Genomic DNA, 23,300 nt, shown 5'->3' on the forward strand with positions numbered 1-23,300 from the left:
GTATACAGCCTTGATGTATTCCTTTCCCAATTTGGAACCAGTCCGTTGTTCCATGTCTGGTTCTAATTGTTGCTTCTTGATTTGCATACAGATTTCTCAGGAGGCAGGGAAGGTGATCTGGTATTCCTATCTCTTGAAGAATTTTCCACAGTTTGTTGTGATCCACACTGTCAAAGGCTTTGGCGTAGTCAATAAAGCAGTAGATGTTTTTTCTGGGATTCTCTTGCCTTTTCTATGATCCAACAGATGTTGGCAATTTGATCTCTGGTTCCTCTGCCTTTTCTAAATCCAGCTTGAACATCTGGGAAGTTCTCAGTTCACATACTGTTGAAGCCTCACCTGTAGAATTTTGAGCATTACTTTGCTGGCCTGTGAGATGAGTGCAACTTTATGTTAATTTGAACATTCTTTGGCATTGCCGTTCTTTGGGATTGGAATGAACACTGACCTTTTCCAGTCCTGTGGCCACTGCTCAGTTTTCCAAATTTGCTGGCATATTGAGTGCAGCACTTTACTTCCTTACCCAGCTGTGAGGAAAGAATAGACATCCTATTTCTTTAGTCTACACTGAGTGTCATGGTTTAAAATTTTCCTTTAGTCTACACTGACTGTCATGATATAAGATCACCATCTTGGAAAGAGAGAAGGAGCTTTTATTCCTTTTCAGACTTCAGACTTTTTCTACAGAGTCTTTGGTAAAGAACCTTTAAATTGAGAATTTGAAATGTCAGAAGGTATGCCTGTGCTTGTTGAAAACTGGCAACTGAAAAGAACACGTCCTGGTAAGCTCCTCCACGCGTGGGTTCATGTCCTTAGGTTTTGTCTGAACACGAAGGAGCCTAAGGATTAGCCTTGTTGGGAAACGGCTAGGGTTTATAGAAATAGAGATTCTGACTTCATCAAGATTAGATAATCTTGGTGTTACAGATTGAACTCTGTTCCCCAAAATTCGTATGTTGAAGCCCTAACCCTCAGTGTGACTGCATTCCTTTAGGGAGATGATTAAGGTTAAATGAAGCCATAGGGGTTCCTGATTCAGTTTCAAGAGAGAGAGACGTTGAGAGCACACACACAAGGGGGAAGACTGTGAGGACCCAGGCGGGCGGTTGCCTGCATGCGAGGAGGCCTCAGGAGGGACCAGCCCTGTGACACCTAGGTCTCAGACGTCCAGCCTCCACACCTGTTGTTCAGACCTCCCAGCCTGTGACATTTTGTTAGAGCAGCCTGAGACCCTCAGCTTGTCATCCTGTTCTCAGCAAGCTTCCGCGGACTGAACAAAAAGGCCCATGAGCTAGTGAGGCTGACAGGCTGAAAAACTGGCTGTCTTGTGAGGTGTATGCAGGGCCCCGTCAGCTCTGATCATCAGACATGGGCCAGTAGGGCCAATAGAGGAAAGAGATTCTTCCGGCTTTGCTCTGAAGGCACGTGAGGAGGGTGAGGGAGAAGACAGCAGAATGTGCTAGACAGAGGAGGATGAGCCAGCGTCAGTGGCTGGGCTTCCAGACAGTGTCCCCCGGCAAGTGGTGGAGAGAACAGGTTGGAGGGCGGGGGCTCGCTCACGGGAGGATTTGTGCATCCCAGGAGGAGCCAGGACCAGACTCTGGAGTCCAGCCCAGCACCGAGGCAAGCGAGGGTGCCACCTGCAGCCGCTGGTGGTGTGGGTGTGAGTGACAGGCACCCTGAGGTCTGTGGGGATGTCTTGTGCTATCCAGTGTGGTAACCACAAGCCACATGTGGTGTTCAACACTCGAAATGTGGCTCAGGGGTCTGGGGAACTAAACAGTCATTTAATTTACTTCTAAGTAACGGAAGTTTACATAGGCACGTATGAGTAGTGGCTGTTGTATTGGACAGCGCAGCAAAGCATATGCTCTGTAAAGGCACTCTGCTGAAAAAGAGTCATGCTCTCAAAGTATGCAGTCTTCCGCCCCTTTTCTCAATAGTGGGGAGAATATTAAAATTAGATTAGTGTGTATGTTCAGAACCCACAAAACTTTGAAGGCAGAGATAGCCAATTTTCTAATTTTTATAAAGGACTAAGGGGTGGTTATTCTTGGGTGCTTTGCTTTGTTTGTTAATAAATGATGGGGCCAGCAGGTCGTTTGTTCAGGTATTAGGAGCAGGTGAAATACTCCAGTGTGATCTCTTGCCAGTCTCTTTTTCCTGCTCTGATTTAGAGTGATTTTCTGGCAGCATGTAGAGAGTGGTTTGGGTGAGGATGACATTGGGAACAGAAAAATGGGAGAGCACACTACCATAACCCAGGGCAGGAGTTTGTGCTGGTTTGGAGGGCGGCTGAGCGCTTGGGGAGAATGGGCTGGAATAGAGTCAGCAGCCGTAGTGTGGAGAGGGGGACGTTGCAGGAGGGTCTTGAGTGACTCCCGAGTTCCTGAAGTGACTGCCGGGGAGATGACGGGGTTGTTCCTCAAGATGTGTGCACAAGCAGAACACGTCTGTTCATACCTGTTGAGTGTGCGGCGTCTTGGGGAGATCCGTGCATTTGACATGTAGGACTGCATTTCTAGAAAGGGCTGGTCTGACAGTAGAAACTTGGAAGCCATCAATACAACTGTCATAATTGAAACAAAGACAGTTGCTGCCTGTGGAGAACTGAATAATGCAAAGAAGGCCTCTGACAAACCCTCCAGCAACCCAGACCCCAAAGGGAAAGGCAGCAAGGGGAGGCCGCAGGGAGACCAAAGAGGGCACTGCCACAGGGGCAGATGCAGGAGCACGCGTGGGCGTCTGTGCAGCTGAGGCAGGAGAGGCTTTCCAGACGAGGGCATTTATTCAGGGGCATAGCCCAAGTCAGTATCCATGGCCAGTCATCAGGTAAAGAAGACTCTCCTTCCCCACATCTCACTGAAATGGTGGCAGTGTTAAAAATTAAAAAGCCGTTCACAGCAGTCTAGACTCTGGGAAGTCAAAAAGGTCAGTCAGCAGGGTGCTGTCGGTGTGGGGATGGCAGGAGTGAGGCGGGCGAGTCAGCGCCGGGAGGAGCAGGAGTGTTGGGGAGGGCGGTGTGCGTCCACTCTCCCACTGGCCTCCAGAGTCCACTGAGAGGGAGGGGTGCTTGGAGGGCGACCGGCCCCCCCGCCCTCCGCCTGAACAGAGCAGCTGATCCTTGGAAAGTTCACAGGAGGGAAGCTATGCAGCTGGGAAATGCTGGAGGGAATTCTTTCAGCTGTAAGAGGCTTCGCGGTTGGGTCATGAGGGTTGAGTGTGAATCATCCCCTAGTCTGCTTTCATCTCACCAGGTGGTATGTAGAAGAACCTGCACCCGGGTGCTCACAGGGGCCCTTTTGAAAGCAGCAAGACAGATGTCTTTCAGTAGTTGAATAGATAAATGAACTGGTACACTGAGACAATGGAATATTATAGAATATTTAGAACTGGAAAGAAGTGAGTTACCAAGCCAAGCAAGACAGGGAACAGTCTTAAATGCCTGTTACTCAGTGAAAGAAATCAGTTTGAAAAGGCTACGGATTCCACCTATTCTGGAAAACTATGGAGACAGTAAGAAGACCAGTGGCCGCCAGGGGTTCACAAGCTGGGAAGAGGGATGAGTAGGCAGAGCACAGAGGATTCTTAGGGCAGTGAAATACCCTGTGTGATAGCTTAATGATTGCTATATGTCATCATGCGTTTGTCCAAGCCCATGGGATGCATGACAAGAGGGAGGGCTTTGGAAGCTGAGGCTTCTGTGTCAGGGCCGGCTCATTACCTGTAACAAACACACCATCAGGTGGCGGATGTTGATGATGGGGAGGCTGTGCGTGTGGCGGTAGAGGGTGTATGGGAGCCCTCTGAACCTTGCCTTCAGTTTTGCTTGTAACCCTTAAACTGCTCTAGAAAAAGTAAAATAAAGCAAAAGAAGAAAGAAAAACCCTGGGAATTAAATCTACAAGCCCAGATGGTTTCACTGACAAATTTTATCAAACATTTAAAACAGAAATAACACCAATTTTATGTAGTCTCGCTCATATATTTTTTAATTTTGGAATAATTTTAATCTCAGAAGAAGTTATAAAAATAGTACATAGAAGTCATTCCGTTTCCTACAATAACATATAACCATAGTATGTTATCAAACCAGCTTCCATATATTCTTAATTACAAAACATTGCATGATTTCATTCTGTTTCCTACAATAACATATAACCATAGTATGTTATCAAACCAGCTTCCATATATTCTTAATTACAAAAGATTGTATGATTATTGTGCCAAAAGATTTAACAAGTTCAGAAGTGAAGTAAAAGATGAAATCTCTCTAATACCTACCCCAAGGCAAATAAATCATTCTCCAGGAGTAACACTACTAATAATGTATCGGGTACCCTCCAGACATTTTCTGCACACACAAAAATATATCTACCTACATGCCTGCGAATAGACTTCCCTGATAGTTCAGCTGGTAAAGAATCCGCCTGCAAAGCAGGAGACCTGGGTTCAATCCCTGGGTTGGGAAGATGTCCTGGAGAAGGAAAAGGCTACCCACTCCAGTACTGTGTCCTGGAAAATTCCATGGACTCTATGCAAAGAGTTGGACACAACTGAGCAACTTTCAGCAGAATCACATCGTTTTTTGCATACACACTGTTTTTCAGCGTGCTGCGTTTACTTGGCAGGATGTCATGGGTCTCCTGTGAGTGGTTCCCCTCCCTGTCCCGCAGGCACTGGGCATCTTTAGGACCAGCAGCGTTCTGTAGTAGTGTTGTGGGGCTGCAGACTCACTTCTTCCTGCTTGGTTTTGTGGACAGGCTGTCTCACGTTGCTTTTGTGTGTAATGTCTGTTGCCTGGCCTTCCTTGTTTCTGTGACCTTAAGGAGTTGTTGAGTGTTTTCCAGAATAGGTTTTTAGAAACTGTGTTGCCGAGTTAGAGACTTGATATCATTTGGGATTTTGCCTTTGTAATTCATTTGGTTTGCGGCCTGGAGGTCAGCCTGCGCCACACCTTGTACCCAGTGTGTGGGGTAGTGAGACAGCTGCCCGCAGACTGCCAGGGAAGAACCTTCTGTGGACATCCTGGCGTGTTTCCAGAGCTGCTTGGGCCTGAGTGGCCAGCCAGGGGAGACTCCTCTGCTGTGTCTGGGCCTTCCTCTGGCCTGTGGGCAGGTCACCTGATCTGTGCAATGGGTCGGGGAGCATACTCTGCTGTCGTCTCTCTATTGTTCACCGTACCTGGGGTCAGGGACCTTGGATGTGAGTCCTTTACTGGCTCATTAATTTTGTCTGGAGTCTGTCTTGGATCCCATGTTGCATTCAGAGGCATGTTGGGTTGATGGTCTGTGTTGAATACTTGAAAACATGTAGCTGGTCACATGTGAAAACATGTAGCTGGTTCTATTCAGTTGGTCTGGAGAACTTTCAGGAAACCATGAGCACCAAACTGGGAGTTAGCATGTTTCCTTCCTGAATGCCCCTTGCTGCCTTCACCACACGAGCACGCATTTGAAATGGGAGCATAGGAAGAAACTGTTTCTAGGAAATGAATACTTAATCTTAAAATATCACGAGATTGGAATTGACATATACACATTATTATATACAGAAAAAGCAAGGGAATCCCAAAATACATCTACTTCTGCTTCATTGACTACACTAAAGCCTTTGACTGTGTGAATCACAACAAACTATGGAAAATTCTTCCAAGAGATAGAAATAACAGACAACCTTACCTGTCTGCTGAGAAATCTGTATGCAGAACAAGAAGCAACAGTTAGACCCAGACATGAAACAATGGACTGGTTCCAAATTGGGAAAGGAGTACCTCAAGGCAGTATATTGTCACCCTGATTGTTTAACTTATATGCAAGTACCTCATGCAAAATACTGGGCTGGATGACTCAAGCTGGAATCAAGATTGCTGGGAGAAATATCATAACCTCAGATATGCAGATGATACCACTGTAATGGCAGAAAGTGAAGAGCAACTAAAGAGCCTCTTGATGAGGGTGAAAGAGAAGAGTGAAAAACCTGTCTTAAAACTCAACATTCAGAAAACGAAGATCATGGAATCTGGCCCCATCACTTCATGGCAAATAGAAGGGGAAAAAGTGGAAGCAGTGACAAACTTTATTTTCTGGTCTGACTGATGGTGACTGCAGCCACGAAATTAAAAGAAACTTGCTCCTTGGAAGGAAAGCTGTGCCCAACCTACACAGTGTAACCTGCGTAGAGACATCACCTTGCTGACAAAGGTCTGTCTAGTCAAAGCTGTGTTTTTCCCAGTAGTCATGTATGGATATGAGAATTGGATCATAAAGAAGGCTGAGCGCCAAAGAATTGATGCTTTCAAATTGTGGTGCTAGGGAAGACTCTTGAGAGTCCCTTGGACAGCAAGGAAATCAAACCAGTCCATCCTAAAGGAAATCAACCCTGAATATTCATTGGAAGGACTGATGCCAAAACTTCAATACTTTGGCTACTTGATGTGAAGAGCTGACTCATTGGAAAAGACCCTGATGCTGGGAAAGATTGAGGGCAGGAGGAGAAGGGGGTGACAGAAGATGAGATGGTTGGATGGCATCACTCATTCGATGGACATGAGTTTGAGCAAGCTCCAGGAGATGGTGAAGGACAGGGGAAGCCTGGTGTGCTGCAGTTTCTGGGGTCACAAAGAGCCAGACAGGACTGAGTGACTGAACAGCAACAACGATACATAAAATAGATTAACTAATAAGGACCTACTGTATAGCATAGGGAATTCTACTTAATATTTGTAATGACCTACCTAACATGAGAAGTGAAAGTGATAGTTACTCAGCTGTGTCTGACTCTTTGCAATACCATGGACTATATAGCCTGCCAGGCTCCTCTGTCCATGGAATTTTTCAGGCAAGAATACTGGAGTGGGTAGCCATTCCGTTTTAGAGAGATCTTTCCTACCCAGAAGTCAAAGACCCAAAGTCTCCTGCATTGCAGGCAGATTCTTTACTGTCTGAGCCACAAGGGAAGCCACCTATATGAAAATAGAATCTAAAAAAGAGTGATATGTGTGTGTGTGTGTGTATATATAAATATATATATAAAACTGATTCACTTTGCTATACAGCGGAAACTAACATAACATTGTCAATCAACTATACTCCAATAAAATTTAACAAAGAAATTGAAAAAAATCTTGTAAAACCAAATGCTCTGCTTGTAAATAGGGATTTATCCTTTTTAGTTTAGTGTTGCAATATTGTTTTCATTTAAATTTGTCTCTATATAGTTTCATATATTCTAGAGGAAACAATTATTTTTAGTGGATATTGTTTAAAAAAACACATGTGCTTTGAATTTGTTAAGAAGTTGGAAGTCAATATACAAAACCATACACTCACATTCTGGATCCAGTCGGGATCTGTAAGTGTCCAGTCAGGGTGGAATGAGGGGGACGCAGCCTGTGGGCCACTGTGGTCAGCTGTGGGTCAGGTGTGTTCATTGTAGCAGAGATTGAAAGTGAAAGTGATGTCGCTCAATTGTGTCTGACTCTTTGCAACTCCATGAACTGTAGCCTACCAGGATCCTCTGTCCATAGGATTTTCCAGGCAAGAGTACTGGAGTAGGTTGCCATTTCCTTCTCCAGGGGATCCTCCCAACCCAGGGATCAAACCCGGGTCTCCTGAATTGTAGGCAGACACTTTACTATCTGAGCCAGCAGAGACTGGATGATAATAAAAATGAAGTGCTTAGCTATTTACAGTAGTTAGAACATGGAATCAACTTAGATGTCCATTGACAGTTGAATGGATAAAGAAGTTGTGGTACATATACACAATGGAATATTACTCGGCCATAAAAAGGAACACATTTGAGTCTGTTCTAATGAGGTGGATGAACCTAGAGACTATTATACTGAGTGAAGTAAGTCAGAAAGAGAAAGATAAATATCATATACTAATGTGTATATATGGAATCTAGCAAGATGGTACCAAAGAATTTATTTGCAGGGCAGCAGTAGAGAAACAGACAATAGAGAACAGACTTACAGACCCAGGGAGAGGGGAGGAGAGGGTGAGATGTATGGAGAGAGTCACATGGAAACTTACATTACCATATGTAAAAGAGATAGCCAATGGAGATTTGCTGTTTGTCCCAGGGAACTCAGACAGGGGCTCTGTATCAACCTAGAGGGGTGGGATGGGGAGGAAGATCAGAGGGAGGTTCAAGAGGAAGGGGAGATATGTATACCTATTGTTGATTCATGTTGAGGTTTGACAGGAAACAACAAAATTCTGTAAAGCAGTTATCCTCCAGTTTAAAAATAAATTTAAAAAATGAAGTGTTTAATGGAGAAAATTGGCAGTAAAGTGAGACTTATATATTGTTATCATATAACAATATATGGTATAACAATATCATATTTTATATGATATTGTTCAGGTAAAGTAAAAATACCTGGACTTTAAAGCGGCACATGGTCTACAGAACATGTTCAAATTAAAAGGCACTCCAAGCATTAGAGGCGTTTCCTGTGGGGTTGTTGGGAGTGTAAGGTGAAGGTGGGTGATGACTCACAGGATGGAGGTGGGGAGGGGCCTCACTGAGTGATCCGTGGTCAAAGCAGCGGCTCTGTTTTGAGCCCAGGGCCGGACCAGTGACTCCCTAACCTTGGGCTCATCTTCTGTGGGTGGTGGGCTAATGTTCTCCCAGAGGGTTTCAGGGAGGCTTAATGTACGAGTCAGACATTCAGAAGTGCTGGTCCTTTGATGGCTGAGGAAGTACTTGGTGAAGTGCTGGGTGCATGATGGCAGGCTGCCCTCTGACTCCCAGAAGCCTCCTCGACTGGCTGGCTTGTTTGGGGTGAGTGGATGGTGGGGGTAATGAGGGACAGGGAGGGGATGCCGGGAGGGCTTGCAAAACACTTGACGCTCTCTGCTGAAAACAGTTCACTTGAAGAACAAGATACTGGTAGACATTGTAACGTGTTTCTGGTCAAAAACACACAGAATCCACCCTGAGTGCTTGAGTTGTCCAGGAAATCAGCTGGCGTGCTTAGATGAGAAGCATTTCCCTGCAGACACGTTTCCTGCCTTGTTCCTGGGTAGGTTAGTTCCTTTTTAGGCTGTTCTTCTTTATGATAATTTATTAGAACCTGAGTCCTGGCCTAGGGATGCCCTGTGGCCTGCGAGGGTTGCTTTCTGTAGGTCCTCACACCAAGACTCCACAGCTCAAATTTGCGCAGTCACGTGGGCATCCAGTGAAATGCACATCGGATTGTCATTCTGGGGTGTGGCCTCAGAGTCTATAGTTCCAACATGCTCCCCCGAGATGCTGATCTCAGATTTCGGATATTGAAGTGTTTACATACTGCTGGACTCAGCCTTCCTGGGGTGTAGTTCTGTGAGCTCGGGACCGACTTGTCGTCATAGAACGAGCACCACGATCACAGCGTGGACCAGCTTCACCCCCCGCAGGATTCCTCGTGCCACTCTGGTCAGTCCTCCCTAAGCCCCTCCCATGGCAGCAGTCTGCCGCTGCCCGTAACAGTGTCTTTTCCAGGTGTCATGTGACCGGAACCATTCCGCTGGGAACCTTTGGAGCCTGGCTTCTGTCACTTAGCTGTATGCCCTTAAGGCCCACCCAGACTACTGTCTGCCAGCAGTTTGCTCCTTCTTACTGCTGAGTAGCACTGCCTGTGGGGACACCTCATCCTTTCTTTAGTCACCAGTTGAAGGACCTAAGTGTTTCCAGTTTTTCCATTATGAATGAACTTTTAATTAAAAATTTTGGGAGACTTTAGAAGAAATGTGATTCTATTTTTCTATTGTTGTTTTAGGTGACATCACTCAAAAAGGATATGAAAAGAAAAGGGCAAAGCTGCTTGCACGCTGCGTACCCCTCATTCAAGGTGAGGTTAACATAGGTCTTATAAAACTGATTTAAAAATTGGTATTAGAGTTTGACTTCGGTAGTTTCATATTTTATTAATAAGGGCTGGGAAAATAATGTGTCTAATATTAAATTATAAAATCCAAAGTCATAGATTAAAGTTTATATCTCTGGTTTGGTATAGATTTCATCCCCAAATAGGATTTATGTTATTTTTATTATCATAGACCATGATTATTTTTATGATTTTAGTAAAGAACATTTCCTTACTTTGGTTTGGAACACGTATTATAAAGATGTGAGTTCTCCCACTTTATTATTGATCTTCAGAGGCAGCACCTTCAGTGTTTTGGCACAGTTTTTGGGGGTGGAATTTAAGAAGCTGATTTTAAAATTTATGTAGAAGTTTGAGACTTCCATGGCAGTCCGGTGGTTAAGACTCCATGCTTCCACTGCAGGGGGCACAGGTTCCATCCCTGGTCAGGGAATTAAGATCCCACATGGCTTGTGCAGCAAGGCAAAAAAAAGAAGTTAAGTATTTTATATATAAATTTAAAGGGCTAAGGGATTCAAAATAATGATAAAAAGGAAGAATGAGATTGGAGGATTTGCTGGTTATGATATGAGGAGTTAATAGCAAGCTTGTCATTAAGACAGCCTGGTTTCACACAAGGGTAGATAGCTCTATTCACAAACAGAACATGGACCCAGACAGACATGTGTGGCTGTGGGGACCAGGTTTATGGTGGGGTTGGTGTTGCAGCTCACGATGCCGGCATAGTTCCCTAAGACACAGAAACCAAATATGAAGGGCTTTAGTGAGAAAGGCAAAAATTATAGCACCTTTGGAAGACTGTATATGAAAACTGTCACCATCTCTAGACAGAAGGAAGGATTTCTCAAGTCCCTGAAGGTACCAAAAAGCAGCAACTGAAAAGGAAAAGATTGGTAAATTAGAGTGTGTTAAAATTAAGAATCATGTTTTATCAGAAGTTCCCATAAAGAGATTAAAGACAAGCCACAGTATAGGAGAAGATGATCGTAACATACATAAGAGAAAAAGGGCTAGAGTCCAGAGCCGGTGAAGTCGAAGCATCCAGGAGACCTTTTGCCAGAGTGGGAGTGGTCTGCAGCCCCATTGTCCAGTCCACGGAGCACCTCCCACGTATGGCTTCTGAGCACTTGAGGTGTGGTCGCATGACTAAGACACTGCATTTTTTAAATTTAATTTTGATTAATTTAAACTTTATAAAGAGCCAGAAAGTTCCCCCGTGTGATTTTTTTTAAAAAGCCCAGTAGGAAAATGGGCTAAGGACTTGCATAAATATTTTACCAGAGGAAACCCTAATTGTTAGCAGGCAAACGAGAAGCCCACTGGGCTGCTCACAAGGCCGTCTGTCGCAGGCCAGTGCCCAGGCAGCACCCCAGACAAACGGCAGGACCCCATCCTCCCTCAGGTGCTGTTGTTTTATATGTTGAAAGCTGGGTGACTGCTCACTTGGCTATTGGAATTAGTAACCATCTTGGTTTGAATAGAAGACAAATATGTAAGAATCAATGGCTTTTCTCTGGCAATATTTCTGTTAATAAAACAGCTCACATTCATAATGGCAAAAAAACTGTCGAATGTTTTTAATACATTTAGCAAGAAACCCACAGGATCTATGTTAGGATCATACAATCTGTTTGAAAAAAGTAACCAGGATCCTAAAATATGAAGAAATATACCAATATCTTAAATGCAAAAATTTAATATTATAAAAATTCAGTTCAGTTCATTCGCTCAGTTGTGTCCGACTCTCTGCAACCCCGTGAATCGCAGCACGCCAGGCCTCCCTGTCCCATCACCAACTCCTGGAGTTCACTCAGACTCATGTCCGTCTAGTCGGTGATGCCATCCAGCCATCTCATCCTCTGTCGTCCCCTTCTCCTCCTGCCCCCAATCCCTCCCAGCATCAGAGTCTTTTCCAATGAGTCAACTCTTCACATGAGGTGGCCAAAGTACTGGAGTTTCAGCTTTAGCATCAGTCCTTCCAATGAACACCCAGGACTGATCTCCTTCAGAATGGACTGGTTGGATCTCCTTGCAGTCCAAGGGACTCTCAAGAGTCTTCTCCAACACCACAGTTCAAAAGCATCAATTCTTTGGCGCTCAGCTTTCTTCACAGTCCAACTCTCACATCCATACATGAGTAGTTTCTAAATTAATATGTGACAAAAATAATCCAGTCTGAATAGCAGTTGTTGATTTTTTTTTTTTCCCCCAAATCTGGCATTGGAAATAACTCACTTGGAGGAGAAAAGTTCTGAGAGTAGCTAGTACATTGTTGAGGAGGAATAGCAGGGAGAAAGGCTTGGCCTTCAAGGTGTTAAACCTGGTCACGTGCACTTGGCAGTCCCAACCACAGGGTGTTGGTAGACACGTGGACAACTGAACAGTGTATGGGGAGGGCGTCTAGAAACGACTCAGGAGAATTCAAAGAAGGGAAGGTGTATGTAACTGGTGCCATGCCTGTGGAGGCAGCAGTGGGACCCCCTTTCCTCTGCAGCATTACTGAACGTAAACTTCAGGAGTAAAACTCTAAGTATGTTTGTAATTACAGAATACTATAAAGTTCAGGAGAATATTGAATAATGTTTGCGTGATGACAAGATGAGAGACCTGAGGGGAAAAAAAAAAGGTTATGATTGTCTCTCTAGAAATGAAGCACTGCAGAGTGACTGAGCTGCGGCCGGCTGGCCATGGCCTGGGGGCATGTCCAGCGTAGGGTGGGGCCTCTAGCTGACCAGGGCTCCCTGCAGGTCCTTTGGGGGCTCCTTGCATGCATACATGCTCACTCAGTCATGTCTGACTTTTTGCAACCCTGTGAACTGTAGTCTGCCAGGCTCCTCTGTCCATGAGATTTTCTAGGCAAGAATACTGGAGTGGGTTGCCATTTCATTCACCAGTGGATCTTCCTGACCCAGGGATTGAACCCACATCTCCTGCATTACAGGCAGGTTCTTTACCACTGAGCCACCTGGGAAGCCCTTTGGGGGCTCCTTAGCTGGATAGAATTAATAGAATTCAAATAAAAGGACGTATGGATGAGCAGTAAACATTAACATATGTTCAACCTCACTAGTTACGCTGCTGCTGCTAAGTCGCTTCAGTCGTATCCGACTCTGTGCGACCCCAGAGATGGCAGCCCACCAGGCGCCCCCCCCGGCCCTGGGATTCTCCAGGCAAGAACACTGGAGTGGGTTGCCATTTCCTTCTCCAATGCATGAAAGTGAAAAGTGAAAGGGTGGTCACTCAGTCATGTCCAACTCCTAGCGACCCCATGGACTGCAGCCTAACAGGCTCCTCTGTCCATGGGATTTTCCAGGCAAGAGTACTGGAGTGGGGTGCCATTGCCTTGGGAATGCAAATTAGGGAACCATTCTCCTGTCAGATTGGCAAGATTCTAAAATTTGTAACATGCAGTGCTGACAGAGACATGGGGAAATGGCACCCTGTGGGAATGCGAATGCTGTGGCCTGAGAAGTTCTCTCTTGATACCTGTTAAGACTAAAAATATACCTACTCTTTCATCCAGTGGTTTCCCATTGGGCTTTATATCTTTCTTAAATAAATTAATCGATCTCAATAAAAGCACTGTATTTTGGAATAAAAATGCAAGGATGTCCCTATATTTACACATCACTTTGCAAGCATACCTGTTTATAGTGCATAATGCTTAGGATTCTGTGTTCTCCATTATGGATTTTAGGGAAATTTGTTCCAGTCAGTCCAAGAAACAAAAAGCCAGAAGCAGTGCTGATCAGCATTGCTGCATGTTGCATACATGTATGTGTGTATATGTTCAGTTTTGAAGAGCTAACGAACACTCCAAACCTGGTACATAAACATCAGCAATGGCAGCATTCTGCGCCCACATCTGGAGGTCGGCCAGTCTTGGGGGCAGCTCCTTCTTGTCTGCAGAGCCAGAGCTGGTGTCCCAGGGGCTCCTCAGTCACAGAGGCGCCTGGAGGCTCAGGCAGCGGAGTGAGGGCCCCCACGTCTCCTGTCCCCTCTGTCCTCTCTGTGTGTCATCCTAGGGAGCTGGGGTCAGGTGGCCTTTTCAGGAGCAGTGTCAGAGGTAATGACCCCCTGAGGCCCAGGTGGGGCAGTTCAGATCAGGTCAGCCACTCAGTCGTGTCCGACTCTTTGCGACCCCATGGATTGCAGCACGCCAGGCTTCCCATCCATCACCAACTCCCAGAGCTTGCTCAAACTCATGGCCATTGAGTCAGTGATGCCATCCAACCATCTCATCCTCTGTTGTCCCCTTCTCCTGCCATCAATCTTTCCCAGCATCAGGGTCTCTTCTGATGAGTTTGCTCTTCGCATTAGGTGGCGAAAATATTGGAGCTTCAGCTTGAGCATCAGTCCTTCCAATGAATATTCAGGACTGATTTCCTTTAGGATGGACTGGTTGGATCTCCTTGCAGTCCAAGGGATTCTCAAAAGTCTTCTCCACACCGCAGTTCAAAAGCATCAATTATTTGGCACTCAGCTTTCTTTATAGTCCAACTCTCACATCCATATGTAAATACTGGAAAAACTATAGCTTTGACTAGACAGACCTTTGTCAGCAAAGTAATGTCTCTGCTTTTTAACATGCTGTCTAGGTTGTTTATAGCTTTTCTTCCAAGGAGCAAGCGTCTTTTAATTTCGTGGCTGCAGTCACCATCTGCAGTGTTTTTGGAGCCCAACAAAATAAAGTCTGTCACTGTTTCCATTGTTTCCCCGTCTGTTTGCCGTGAAGTGATAGGATCAGATGCCATGATCTTCATTTTTTGGATATTGAGTTTTAAGCCAGGGTTTTCACTCTCCTCTTTCACTTTCATCAAGAGGCTCTTTAGTTCTTCTCTTTCTGCTATAAGGGTGATGTCATCTGCATATCTGAGATTATTGATATTTCTCCTGGCAGTCTTGATTCCAGCTTTGCTTCATCCAGCCCAGCATTTTGCATGATGTACTCTGCATGCTGCTGCTGCTGCTGCTAAGTCACTTCAGTCGTATCCGACTCTGTATGACCCCATAGACGGCAGCCCACCAGGCTCCCCATCCCTGGGATTCTCCAGGCAAGAACACTGGAGTGGGTTGCCATTTCCTTCTCCAGTGCATGAAAGTGAAAAGTGAAAGGGAAGTCTCTCAGTCATGTCCGACTCCTAGTGACCCCATGGACTGCAGCCCACCAGACTCCTCCGTCCATGGAATTTTCCAGGCAAGAGTACTGGAGTGGGTTGCCATTGCCTTCTCCGTACTCTGTATATATAGGTTAGATAAGCAGGGTGACAGTATATAGCCTTGACGTACTTCTTTGCCGATTTGTAACCAGTCTGTTGTTCCATGTCCAGTTCTGTTGCTTCTTGACCTGCATACAGACTTCTCAGGAGGCAGGGAAGGTGGTCTGATATTCCCATCTCTTGAAGAATTTTCCACAGTTTGTTGTGATCCACACAGTCAAAAGCTTTGCTGTAGTCAATAAAGCAGAAATAGATGTTTTTCTGGGATTTGCTTGCTTTTACGATGATCCAGCGGATGTTGGCAAGTTGATCTCTGGTTCCTCTGTCTTTTCTAAATCCAGCTTGAACATCTGGAAGTTCTCGGTTCACCTATTGTTGAGGCCTTGGAATTTTGAGCGTTACTTTGCTAGTGTGTGAGATGAGTGCAATTGTACGTTAGTTTGAACATTTTTTGGCATTGCCATTCTTCGGGATTGGAATGAAAACTGATCTTTTCCAGTCCTGTGGCCACTGCTGAAGTGGGGACAGGCTGCTGCTTTTTGGGGAGTGCTAAGGGCTGGTGACTAAGGCTGTTTTTCTTGGACAATTTGAAACAATCTAGTGCTCAGGCAGGACCAGAGACTCTGTTAAATGACCCTGCAGGCTTGTGCTTGTCCTTTACTCCACACATGACATCCTGATGGCCTGGGTGTTGGCTGGCCATGGGTGTGCCAGTCATGGGGCTGCAACAGGCACAGAGAGCTGGCCGCCCGTCAGGGTGGAGACACAGGTGTCACAGGCCCAGGTGGTTAGCACCTGAAGCCTCCAAGCTTCTCATCGGCTTTCTTCCTGTGTCTCCGGGCGGCTGTCAGCACCCCGGTGATGGCTTTGTGGGCTGCTTCCTGCTGGGCTTGCTGACACTGGGGCCAGTGTGGGGGCAGGGAGGGGCGTTCGAGAGAGCTGGCCCCATGCACCGTGTGCACAAGCTGGGGGCCCAGGGCTGCTGACAGGGAGGGGCTGGAAGCTGACGTCAATGTCTCGGCCCCAACCTCCAGATTTAGGGTCTTCTGGGCATTGGGGCCCCAGGCGTGCGTGGTTGTGCAGCAGGGGCTGTGCAGCAGTGTACGAGAGGTGTGTGCTATTCTACATGGGTTTTTCTATTGTTGGAAAAACAGGTTTTTTACTCACGGTGTTTCTGTGAAACTGTTTCAGGAGTAGACCCCTCCCTGCAAGTGGAGAATAGCATCCTTGGGCCCGCACAAGCCTCGGCCCCTGCGCCCAAGCAGCCCAAGCCGAGGCCCAGCAACGCCCGGGACGAGCGCTTCCGATCAGGTAGGGCCCGGAGCGCCGCGTCCTCTGCTTGGACACCACAGCTCCACTGAGGAAAGGGCCTTCTCTGAACCGTGACTGACTGCATCATGGTTTTCAAGAAAAAAACAAAACTTTCATAGATCTCAGTATGTTTTAGTGTAGCCTGGAGTGTGAGCGTGCTCCTCTCAGCAGCTGCGTATAGACGTCTCAGAATAAAGCAAAATCTTCCTCACCATGAAAATCATTTCTGTAAATGTCTGTGTCCATTTTTCTGCTGGAACTTTGGGGTTGGTGTTGATGGAGTTGTCCAGTAGGGAACCACTCTACTACTCTATGTGTTTTAGTATTTTATTTTTCTCTAATTTTGAAGATTTCCTTCTAATTAGATTTCTGCCACTCTGTTAGTGCTTTTATAAATATTTGAATTTGTCTCTACAGTTTATTTGCATTATCAGGACGTGCCTTGAAAAAATGCATGCTTCCAATGATCATTTTATTTATTTATTATTTTTGGCTGTGCTGGGTCCTCGTTGCTGTGTGGGCTTCCCATTGCAGTGGCTTCTCTTTTTGTGGAGCACAGGCTTCAGGGTCTGTGGGCTTCAGGGGTTGCAGCTCCCATGCTCTAGAGCACAGGCTGAGTAGTTGCCGTGCACGAGTTTAGTTGCTCCGAGGCATGTGGGATCTTCCTGGACCAGGGATGGAACCTGTGTCTCCTGCACTGGCAGGCGGGTTCTTTACCACCAAGCCACCAGGGAAGCCCTCTGCTTCCTGTTATAGATTAGATATCAATAGTTTTTGAACACTCTTTGGCTTGTTTTGGGTTTCCCTGGTGGCTCAGAGGTTAAAGCGTCTGCCTGCAATGTGGGAGACCCCGGTTTGATCCCTGGGTCGGGAAGATCCCCTGGAGAAGAAAATGGCAGCCCACTCCAGTATTCTTGCCTGGAGAATCCCATGGAGGAAGGAGCCTGGTGGGCTGCCGTCCACAGGGTTGCAAAGAGTTGGACACGACTGAGCTACTTCACTTTCACTTTGGCTTGTTTAACATTTTCACTGTTGTGTGATTAAATATTTCTTTTACATTTAAACTCAGTAAGCTTCTATAAAAGAAAAACTTTGAAGATAGATAAAGAAATGGCCATTTTAAGAATTTTTTTTTAAAAATGAAGATTTTATTTTTTTTCTTTTTGTAATTTAATTTTATTTTTTAACTTTAGAATATTGTATTGGTTTTGCCATATATCAACACGAATCTGCCACAGGTATACACAGGTTCCGCATCCTGAACCCTTCTCTCTCCTCCCTCCCCGTACCATCCCTCTGGGTCGCCCCAGTGCACCAGCCCCAAACATCCAGTATCGTGCATCGAAACTGGACTGGCAACTCATTTCATATATGATATTATACATGTTTCAATGCCATTCTCCCAAATCATCCCACCCTCTCCCTCTCCCACAGAGTCCAAAAGACTGTTCTATACATCAGTGTCTCTTTTGCTGTCTCATATACAGGGTTATTGTTACCATCTTTCTGAATTCCATATATATGCGTTAGTATACTGTATTGGTGTTTTTCTTTCTGGCTTACTTCACTCTGTATAATAGGCTCCAGATTTTAAATGGTTCGTTAATGTGGGAGTGTGATGAAGTGGTTTGAAGAAAGTTTTGATCAGATAATTTCTTACCGATTTAATATATGCTTAAAAAAAACTTCCCCACACTGACAATAATTTCTTTTCGGATTACGTCAATGATGCCTGTAACATACAACATTGGAACCGGCCCCATCAGCATTCCACCGATGTAGCCCTGGGCACAAAGTGGACCCGCATCCGCGCACCCTGAGTGAGGTCACCCAGAGCCCTGCCTGTCCTCACCTCCTGTTCCCTGTCGCCTCTGTTTACATGTAACTGACGTTGAGGACCTGCTTTCTGCCCTTGTGAACTGTATCTGGTTCTTGTTCTTTACTTTCTTAAAACGAGACCTTTACCATAAATGTTCTTGCTCGTATTTTCTCCAAGGCTTTGTCTTCTCTTTGAATTCTCTTACAGTGGCTTTTGTAGCAGAAGTTTTTAATTTTAATGAAATCTGGCTTATCACTTCCTTTTCTTTCTTGAATAGTGCTTTTGTTCTTATATCTAAGAAATCTGTGCCAAACCCAAGATCACAAAGATTCTTACCTGTGTTTTCTTCTAGAAGTTTTGTAGTTTTAGGTTTTTACCTTTAGGCCTATAGTTTAGATTTTGTTAATTTCAGGGTGTGGTAGAAAGCTGACTTTCTTGCACTGGGGATTCCTTTTGTCCCCATGCCCTTGCTCCTTTGTCTAAAGGCAGCTGCTCATGGCTGACTCTTTCTGGACTCCGTTCTGTTCTCTTGATGGATTCATCTGTTGTCATGGCAGCGCCAGCTCTCCTAATGATGGCAGCTTAGCAGTCATTGTTCACGTCGGTATATCCACTGTTATTCGTCCAGGTTTATTCCTTATCATTGTTCCCTTGTATATACTGTGCCTTCCTTCCCTCCGGCACTTTTACGGTTTTTCTCTTTATCGCTGGTTTTGAGTGATTTGATTATTATGTGCCTTGGTATAAGTTTCTTTGTTTCTTGTGCTTGGGGTTTGTTGAGCTTCTTGGATCTGTTGGTTTATATCCTATAATGTTGGTATTGTTTAGATTTTTAGTTCTTGACTGTTATCTGTACTTAGGTTTTTGTTTGTTTCTAAGGCAGCCACAGTGTAAAAAGTCTGTGCTCACAGTCAAGCCAAATCTATTGCAGGGGCTCCCAGGTTTGTCTCTCTTCTGAACATAGTCTTTCATGAGTATTTCGGTTATATGTCTGGGAGTATTTTTATTAGGCCCTGAAGTTTAAATGGTGCTTTGGCTGGATATAAAATTATAGGTTCTAAGCTCATTTCTTCAGCTGTGTTGCCTTGTATTTGGTGATTACCATTGGGAAAGTTAGCCTCTTTCCTGATCCTTCAAGACTATTTCTCTAGAAGCTTTTAGGATTGACTGGTTATTGCTGATGTTTGTAAATTTTATTGTAATATGCCTAGGTGTAAATTTTTCATCCTTAGTACCCTATGAGCCATTTTACTATAAAGTTTCTAAATGCTATTTAAAAACATTTTGTTGGGGAAAAATGTGAACGCATACAAAGGTGGACTTGGTGTTGTACTGAGCCCTGGACTTGCCCAGTGCCACGGTTCCCACCGTGCTCAGGCTCAGCCTTGGCTTCTTCATCAGCCCCAGCTGCTTCTCCCTTCTCGTGTGATTCTGAAGCGAATCTCAGAGATCACGTTATTTTACTTAGATGTCATAATATTCTTGGTTTCTATATCTGAAAAGAGTGGATGTAGCTCTAAAAGATAGCTCCATTGTCACAGAATAATCAGCAATAACTCCTTAGTATCAAATACCCAAGTGTTCCTGAGGCTTTATAAAACAGTTTGGACCCAGGTTCCAAATAAGATGTGCATATCACAGGATGTTGTGTGTTGATGTGTGTTTCCAGCACTGATAACTTGGTCTTGGGGCCTTGGCTGTGGTCTGGCTGCTCCTGGCTCCATGGCTCTAGCGGGTCACCTCGGGGTCAGTGTTTTCCCACCACAAGCACTGCAGGCCTGTGTCTCTCTCCTCCCTGGGATGCTGGCAGGGTTGATCCCTTGGTTCATTAGGGTGGATTTGGTGGCAGGACGGCTGGACCAGTTCTAGGGAGAGCAAGCAGCTTGTGCTCATGACACAGCACAGGAGAACCCGGAAAGATGCTCGGTTCTTTCCATCCATTTAATCTTTTTCAAAACAGTAGCTCATGTCACTGGCATCCTCCAGTGGCAGCCAGTTAGTTTTGCTTCCTCTTTTTCTTCCTTCCTTTTCTCTGATCTTGTTTTTGTCCTTGGTGGTGTTCAGACTGCCCCAACCTTTTTCTCTGGGAGTGCTTCCACGTCAGCTCCAGCATTGGGTTGCTGGCCAGGAACTTGTTGGTTGGTAGGATGAGATATTCTAGGCTCCTCTGCCACTTCCTGCACCCTGGAACCCACATTTCTCAGGGTGCTCGCAGTGAGGACAGTGTTGTAAGACTGCAGCCTGGATGGTAGAGGTGCTCATTGCACTTGGGCTGGTCATTTCTAGACATTTTTAGGGACTGAATTAAGACATGCTATTTAAAGATAAAATGCCATGTGTGTTCATGCTGATAATTTCCATTCGGATTCAGGACTGCAGTGTTCCCCTCACTTCTGGAGTCTCTGTGTGTATCCCTTCTCTGCCTTGTGAGCATCTTGGTTTCTAGGAGGGATGATGGGGTGAGGCCATCAGGCCCCTCTTTGTTGGCTCTCTTGCACTTGACCACAAGTGTGGTGGTGTGATGGGACCCCCACCACCCCCTAGCCATGCGACTACAGGGAGAGCTTGGTTCCTTGTATGGCTCTGCCCATCCTGGGGCTTGACCGGGACAACAGCTCAGATGATATGACCACAGAGCTTCAGTGCTGCTTGTAGTGGTTTATACCATAATCAGAGTGCATTGGGTCCATCTGATTCATTTTATTTTCAGTTTTGGGGATTTCTCGGTTTAAATCTGAAAATGCTTGCCAAGTTGAATCTATAAACCAAGGAATATTTGTAGAAATCTGGGACCGATGTGTGGACCCACATGTATTCCTTTTATACCTTTATATATTGTGTTCCTTTTATACTCAATGAAAACAGATTAAAAACATGAACCATGGTTTTGTTCCTTCATCAGGAATCTTGTAACAGGTGCTTTTGCTGCTGTTATTTCTGTGCAGATGTTCACACCGAGGCCGTGCAGGCAGCTTTGGCCAAATACAAAGAGAGGAAGATGCCCATGCCATCCAAGAGGCGCTCTGTCCTCACGCACGCATCTGTGGAGGCCTACACACCCCCAGGTACTGGTTAGGGTCGGGACGGCCTGGGCAGGGTTGGGGCGGCTTGGGCAGGGTTTCCCATTGAGATGGAGCAGGCTTCTGATTGTGGTGAGGAGTGTGTGTGAGCTCATGCACATTTCTGTGCATGCAGTGGGCTTGCTTTCAACAGATCGTCTATATAGATTTTAATTTTTTCACTAAGATGTAATTTGTGTCTTTTAGTAAAGAGAGGAACCTGCTTTATGGGGTGACAGAGTTCCCTGAATTCAGAAATTTAAAATTATTCTCCTTGAGTTGGTCAAAAAGTTCCTTCAGTTTTTTTAAGAAAAAAGACACGTTTCTCACTTTCACCAAGAACTTTGTTGAACAATGTAGTCACCGTTTTGTTCCACTACCTTCTGTTATTTTTCAGGCAGTTTCATATTTCCATTCCCCCAAATTGTCATCTTTTTGATCAAAGGACTATTCCAGCTGCCTTTTATACAGTCTTACAGGGAACTGAAAAGTTTTTCATTAGGAGAATTTTGTAAAGCCCAAAATAAATGGACATTCAAAGGTGCAGTGTCTGGTGAATATGGCAGATAAATCAGAACTTCCCAGCCAAGCTGTAACAGTTTTTGCCTGGTCATCAAATAAACACACAGTCTTGTGTTATCCTGATGGAAGCTGATGTGTTTTCTCCTGACTAATTCTGGATGCTTTTTGCTGAGTGCTGCTTTCACTTGGTCTGATTGGGAGCAGTCCTTGTTGCAGTTAATTGTTTCATTTTTCAGAAGGAGCTCATGATAAAGGACTCCCTTCCATTCCTCCCATGTACACAACATCACCTTCTTTGGATGAAGACCAGTCTTTGGTGTAGTTGGTGGTAGTTCATTTCACTTGCCACGTGATCTCTTCTATTCCCTATTATTGTACAAGATCCACTTTTTATCGCCTGTCACAGTTTATGTTAAAAATGGAATGTTTTCATTGTGTTTAAGTTGAGAATCATATGCGGAAGTACAGTCAAGGAGTTTTTTTTTTTTTTTAACTAATGTGGAACCCAAACATCAAATTGATGAATGTAACAGAACTGGTGCAAATTATTTTCAGCACTTGATTTGGATATTTTGTGTATGTCTCAAACCCTGATTGTTTTCAGTTAATGTCTCAATTTGATCATGATCAACTTCAGCTGGTCTACCTGACCATGGAGCATCATCCAGCAAGAAATTTCCCTCATGAAACTTTGCAGACCACTTGTGACATGTTTGATCAGTCACAACACCTTCTCTATACACTGCACAAATCTGTTTTTGCATTTCAGTTGCATTTTTGCCTTTCTTGAAATAATAAAACATAATATGTGAAAATGTTGCTTTTTCTCTTCCATCTTCAATATTAAAGTTGCTACATAAAAATTCACTAGTTTTGATAAGTTTTTTTTTTAATGAGTGCTGATATGACAGCTGTCACAATACCGTCTAACAAAACTGTCTTGAATGAAGTTGAAGACAACTAAGCACCACTAGAGCCATCTTACAGAAAAAGCAGCGAACTTTTTGGCCAACCCAATATTATGTGTTATGTTGTTACCGAGTCTTAAATGGGAAAGAATAAGACCATTTGGAGGGTTTTTGATTTGTTTTTGTTGTTTCATTACCATTAGAAATGAAAACTCTTAATGCGGCCTCTCTTCAGGATAGTTAGTGTGCTTTAAGTTTCCTGGAAAGCTCATCCGGGTGCTGGGAGCACAGTGCTGCCTGTCTGGTTACTGAAGCCACAAAGCTGGTGACATGCGTGTTTGGTTTGTCGACGTGGTAAACACCAGCCACACCAGGTCAACAGGGTAGTGTGGTGTTTTGATGATGCTTCCTGACTTAAAAAAAGTTTATGTTGTTCAAAAAAAGGTCTTAGAAATTTATGTCAAATTATTTTCTACCAAATATAACCATAGATACTACCCAGTTTTTTAAAGAACTTCCTAATAATAATGAAACCCATGATAAAATGCAGACTTGACAGAACCAGGTTTCAGGTTGATTTTATTG

At 44.7% G+C, this 23,300-nt stretch overlaps 1 protein-coding gene across 4 annotated transcripts in view; it reads left to right on the top strand.

Moving 5' to 3' along the window:
* The window catches only part of DIP2A (disco interacting protein 2 homolog A), a 121,853-nt gene that overhangs the window by 10,422 nt on the left and 88,131 nt on the right, over window positions 1-23,300 (top strand). For 3 of the 4 annotated variants that reach the window (XM_061424111.1, XM_061424117.1, XM_061424135.1), the window contains exons 2-4: window positions 9,770-9,841; window positions 16,288-16,407; window positions 21,172-21,291. In XM_061424111.1, the coding sequence (XP_061280095.1) occupies window positions 9,770-9,841; window positions 16,288-16,407; window positions 21,172-21,291 (312 nt within the window). The remainder of the gene's footprint in view (window positions 1-9,769; window positions 9,842-16,287; window positions 16,408-21,171; window positions 21,292-23,300) is intronic. The other variant, XM_061424126.1, reaches the window with a different exon arrangement.

The sequence above is a fragment of the Bos javanicus genome, chromosome 1, assembly GCF_032452875.1.
Source record: "Bos javanicus breed banteng chromosome 1, ARS-OSU_banteng_1.0, whole genome shotgun sequence".
Taxonomy (NCBI): Eukaryota; Metazoa; Chordata; class Mammalia; order Artiodactyla; family Bovidae; genus Bos; species Bos javanicus.